The sequence below is a fragment of the Gopherus flavomarginatus genome, chromosome 7, assembly GCF_025201925.1.
Source record: "Gopherus flavomarginatus isolate rGopFla2 chromosome 7, rGopFla2.mat.asm, whole genome shotgun sequence".
NCBI classification, from domain to species: Eukaryota; Metazoa; Chordata; order Testudines; family Testudinidae; genus Gopherus; species Gopherus flavomarginatus.
The window spans coordinates 20,307,443-20,312,032 of record NC_066623.1 but is presented as its reverse complement, the minus strand read 5'-3'; the positions used below and the strand labels follow the sequence as shown (position 1 = coordinate 20,312,032).

The 4,590-nt window shown below is 47.9% G+C and overlaps 1 protein-coding gene across 1 annotated transcript; it reads right to left on the bottom strand.

Moving 5' to 3' along the window:
* Window positions 1–2,444: 2,444 nt before the first annotated feature.
* Window positions 2,445–4,222, bottom strand: LOC127055630 (myb/SANT-like DNA-binding domain-containing protein 2). The gene is made up of 2 exons (XM_050962850.1): window positions 3,405–4,222; window positions 2,445–2,905 (listed from the first exon to the last, which is right to left on the bottom strand). The coding sequence occupies exons 1-2, from the start codon at window positions 3,979–3,981 to the stop codon at window positions 2,829–2,831; spliced, it is 654 nt and encodes a 217-aa protein (XP_050818807.1). The 5' UTR covers window positions 3,982–4,222; the 3' UTR covers window positions 2,445–2,828.
* Window positions 4,223–4,590: the final 368 nt, after the last annotated feature.

Here is a 4,590-nt window from a genome sequence, read left to right as displayed (position 1 = left end):
CTAGTTAACCATGTAAAACCCAGCAGTCATTTTGTAATGCTGCGTGGTACTGGGAATTTTTTTTGACCTTATATACTACAACTTTAACTCTTCTTTACCAATCTAATATGGGTCAAGTCCTCCCCACCCTTCATGTAGAGATGAGCAGGCATGGAAATAACCAACTTAGCTATGGGTGGGGGTTTCTTATTTGTAGATGGGACAAAACAAAATACCTGCTGCTGTTAATCTTAATTATTGGGTAACCTTCAAAGTTGGGGCAAATCTAAGGTTTGCTACCTAAATCTAATATCTCCTCCTTCCTCCTCCCCCTAAAAAGCTTCCACTGGAATAAACAAGGCTTAGGGTACATCTACAGTACGAAATTAATTCTAAATTATTCTATGCAAATTTTCGGAAGTGATTTTATATATTCGGTGTTGTGTGTCCCCACTAAAGCACATGAATTCGGCGGCGTGCATCCACAGTACCGAGGCTAGCATCGAATGTCGGAGTAGTGTACTGTGGTAGCTATCCCACAGTTCCCGCAGTCCCCACCGCCCATTGGAATTCTGGGTTAAGCTCCCAGTGCATGATGGGGCAAAAACATTCTCGTGGGTGTTTCTGGGTGTGTTGTCACTCGCTCCTCCCTCCGTGAAAGCTACGGCAGACACCATACTGCCAGCAGATGGTGCCAAACAGTGCACCGCCTGTCTCCTGGTACTATGAATCCACCTCACATGTCCTCTCATCTTTCTATCTACTCTTTTATCTAACCATTTCCTGCCTTTTTTTGGCCACCATGAACCAAGCAGCTTTCGCTGCAAGCTCTGCTCTCCTGCTCTTGCAGCACTAGGTAATTTCTCCATGTTGTCTGTTCTGGGCTCCTATGGAAGCTACAGAAGACAACAATTCTCCACCGTTTTTCAGCCATTGTGAACTGAGCTGCACAGCTTCCGCCGCAAACTCTGCTTTCCTGTTTTTGCAGCTCTAGCTTCCCGCCTCCGTGAAAGCTACAGAAGACAACCATTTACCACTTTTTATCGGCCATCTTGAACCAAACAGTTCTCCTACATTTCGCGCCCTTTTTCCAGGATTACCCATGCAGGCGCCATAGTGCAGCAAGCATGTAGCCCGCTCAGATCTCTGCTGCAGTTTTGACCATTGTAAATACCTCATGCGTTATCCAGCAGAATGTGCAGTACCTGCAAAACTGGATGATTACTATACTGATGAGGACATGGACATAGACGTTCCTAGAAGCATGGCACGTGATGATTGGGAGATCATGGTGGCATTGGGCCACATTCATGTTGTAGAATGCTGATTCTGGGCCTGGGAAACAAGCACAGACTGGTGGGACCACACAATGTTGCAGGTCTGGGATGATTCCCAGTGGCTGCGAAAGTTTCGTATGCGTAGCGCCATTTTCATGGAACTTTGCGACTTGCTGTCCCCTGCCCTGAAGCGCAAAGACACCAAAATGAGAGCAGCCCTCACCGTTGAGAAGCGAGTGGCCATAGCACTGTGGAAGCTTGCAGTGCTCGACAGCTACCAGTCAGTGGGGAATCAGTTTGGAGTGGGCAAATCTACTATAGAGGCTGCTGTTCTGCAAATAGCCAAGGCAATCATTGACCAGCTGCTATCAAGGGTAGTGACTTTGGGAAATGTGCTGACCATTGTGGTTTAATGCTCTGGGGTTCCCTAACTGTGGTGGGGTGATAGATGGAATGCATATTCCTATCTTGGCCCCAGCACACCAGCGCAGCCAATATGTAAACCACAAGGGGTACTTTTCCATGATGCTGTGAGCACTGGTGGATCACAAGGGATATTTCACCGACATCAATGTGGGATGGCCAGGGATGCTTGCATTTTCAGGAACTCTGGTCTGTTTGAACAGCTTTAGGAAGGGACTTACTTTCCAGACCAGAAAATTCTGTTGGGGATGTTGAAATGCCTACAGTTATCCTCGGGGACCCAGCCTACCCCTTAATGCCATGGCTCATGAAGCCGTGCACAGGCACCCTGGACAGTAGTAAGGAACAGTTGAACTATAGGCTGAGCAAGTGCAGAATGGTGGTAGAATATCCCTTTGGACATTTGAAAGCGTGCTGGCGCAGTTTACTGACTCGGTTAGATCTCAGCGCAATCAATATTCCAATTGTAATTGCTGCTTGTTGTGTGCTCTACAATATCTGTGAGAGTAAGGGGGAGACGTTTATGGCGGGGTGGGAGGTTGAGGCAACTCGCCTGGCAGCCAATTTCACACAGCCAGACTACAGGGCTATTGGAAGAGCGCAGCAGGGCGTGGTGCGCATCAAAGAAGCTTTGAAGGCCAGTTTCATGACTGGCCATAGTACGGTGGTCACAGTTGTGTTTGCTTCTCTTGAAGTTACCCGCCCCCTATATATATACATGAAAGGAAAAAAGTCACAATTGTTAAAAAACCCTTCTTTATTATTTGTTGCACAACACATTGAGAGAAATCAGAAGGTAGACCGGAGGAAGGGGATGGGTATTGGGTTACAGGGGTGGAGGAGGAGGGAAGGACAAGTCCAGAAACCAAATCAGAAGTTTGCGTATGCCAACTTTCTGCTGCTTGGGCGATCCTCTGGAGTTGAGTGTGTGGGTCTCTGTAAGCTCCTTTCTCGTGTTCTTGGGGTCTGGGTGAGGAGGCTATGGAACTTGGGGAGGAGGGAGGGTGGTTAAACAGGGGCTGCAGCAGCAGTTTGTGGTCCTGCTGCCTTTCTCGCATTATATCCACCATATTGCTCTGAATATTGATTGCTCTGAGATCTATCAGTGTGGGAGGACTGCATGAGCTTGGCGTACATGTTGTCCCGAGTTCATTTTTTCTGCCTTCTCATCTGGACCAGCCTCTGGGACGGAGTAGATAGGGGCCGAGTTGAAACATTTGCACCTGCTGGAGGAGAAAAAGGGAGGGTAGTATTTTAAAAGATACATTTCAGAGAACAAAGGGGACACTCTTTCTCAGTGAAACGGACAATTCCTAGCACACCGCACATGTTCTTTCTTTACAAGTTAGCATTTTGCCTCTTATACTGAAGTGCTTTGCCACTTTGGTGTGAGTAAGCCATCACACATGGGGAACAGAATTCAACTTGCAGGCAGCCTAGGGGCACGCGGGATTCTGCTTCTTCCACATTCATTTCAATGCTTTCAAATTGCTGGGCCCCCTTTCCCATAGCAAGTAGTGTCTGGTGGGTTTGCCATATAAAAGGAGGGCCTGCAGGCTCTCTGGGATGATCGCTTCACACACACACACACCCTGCACCCACCGCGTGGCTCCAATGAGGCTCTGAGCAGGGATGAGCCCTTTAAACTAAACGTGAACAGCCCAGCACAGCTGGGTTCCCATCCCCCGCTCCCCACTGCGTGGCTCCGATCAGGCTTTCACTCACCAGAAGTACCTTCTTCAGGATCATGGTTCGGGAGCCCGCCTTGGGAGTGTGGGAAGGCTATTGGCTCCAGTGTTAAGAATAGTTCCTGGCTAGGGGGGATAACGGATTCCCCACTTGCTGCCTGTGCACTGTCTTCCTCCTTCTCTTCCTCCTCCTCTTTGTCCTCCAATAATTCATCCTCCTCACTCCATGCAACTCCTCCCTTGCAAGTGTCCATGGACAGTGGTGAGGTAGTGGTGGTGTCACCTCCCATAATTGCATGCAGCTCACGGTAGGAGCGGAATGTATGGGCCTGTGACCCAGAGCACCCGTTCCCCTCCCTGGCATTTTGGTATACTTGCCTGGGCTCCTTGATTTTTGGACGACACTGCTCTGTGTCCCTGGAGTAGCCTCTTTCTGTCATGGCCTTGGAGACTTTAGCATACTTATTTGCGTTCCTTTTTTTGGAATGTACTTCTGCCATAACAGATTCATCTCCCCAACATGCACTGAGATCAAATACCTCCCATTTGGAACATGCTAGAGGTCGTCTGTGAATCCAGGACTGCGTGATCTCTTGTGATGGTGGACTCTGCATGGTCGCCTGTGATGGTGGACCTGTGCTGATGGTGACCAAACAGGAAATGAAATTCAGAAGTTCCCGGGGCTTTTCCTGCCCACCTGGCTAGTGAATCGGAGATGAGAGTGTTGTCCAGAGCAGTCACAAGGGAGCATTCTGGGATAGCTCCCGGAGGCCAATAACGTCGAATTGCATCCACAATACCTTTAACTTGGAACTGCGATCTTGATTTAAGCACTACTTGACTTGCCGAGGTAGAGTACAGAAATTGGATTAAAGAGCCCTTTAAATTGAAAAAAATGGTTTGGATGGAATCCTTTTTTTTTTTTTTTCTTTTTTTCAGATTAACTCAGCCAATTCCGAAATAACCGACTAGTGTAGACTAGGCCTTAGTTGTCCCAGCTAAATTACAATAACTACAGTCTGACTTCCAAAACTTCCCCTGCATTACAGTTGGATTCAATATTCTCCTTCACCGCCTGTCCTGAAGTGATATGTTACTTATAGTGTTTCTGTGCATCATGAAATAGCTCCTGGGTTTCACCCTAGAGGTTGCTACATTTCAGTGGTGTATGAGGTAATTGCTATATACAGGTCAGATGCCTGCTTCAGCTGTGTGGCACGAGA

Coding starts and splice junctions, on each gene's coding strand:
- LOC127055630 (XM_050962850.1), bottom strand. CDS start 3,981: ATGCAGAGTCCACCATCACAAGAGATCACGCAGTCCTGGATTCACAGA. Junction 2,906..3,404: donor TCCTGAAGAAGGTACTTCTG/GTGAGTGAAAGC, acceptor TTTCTCCTCCAG/CAGGTGCAAATGTTTCAACT.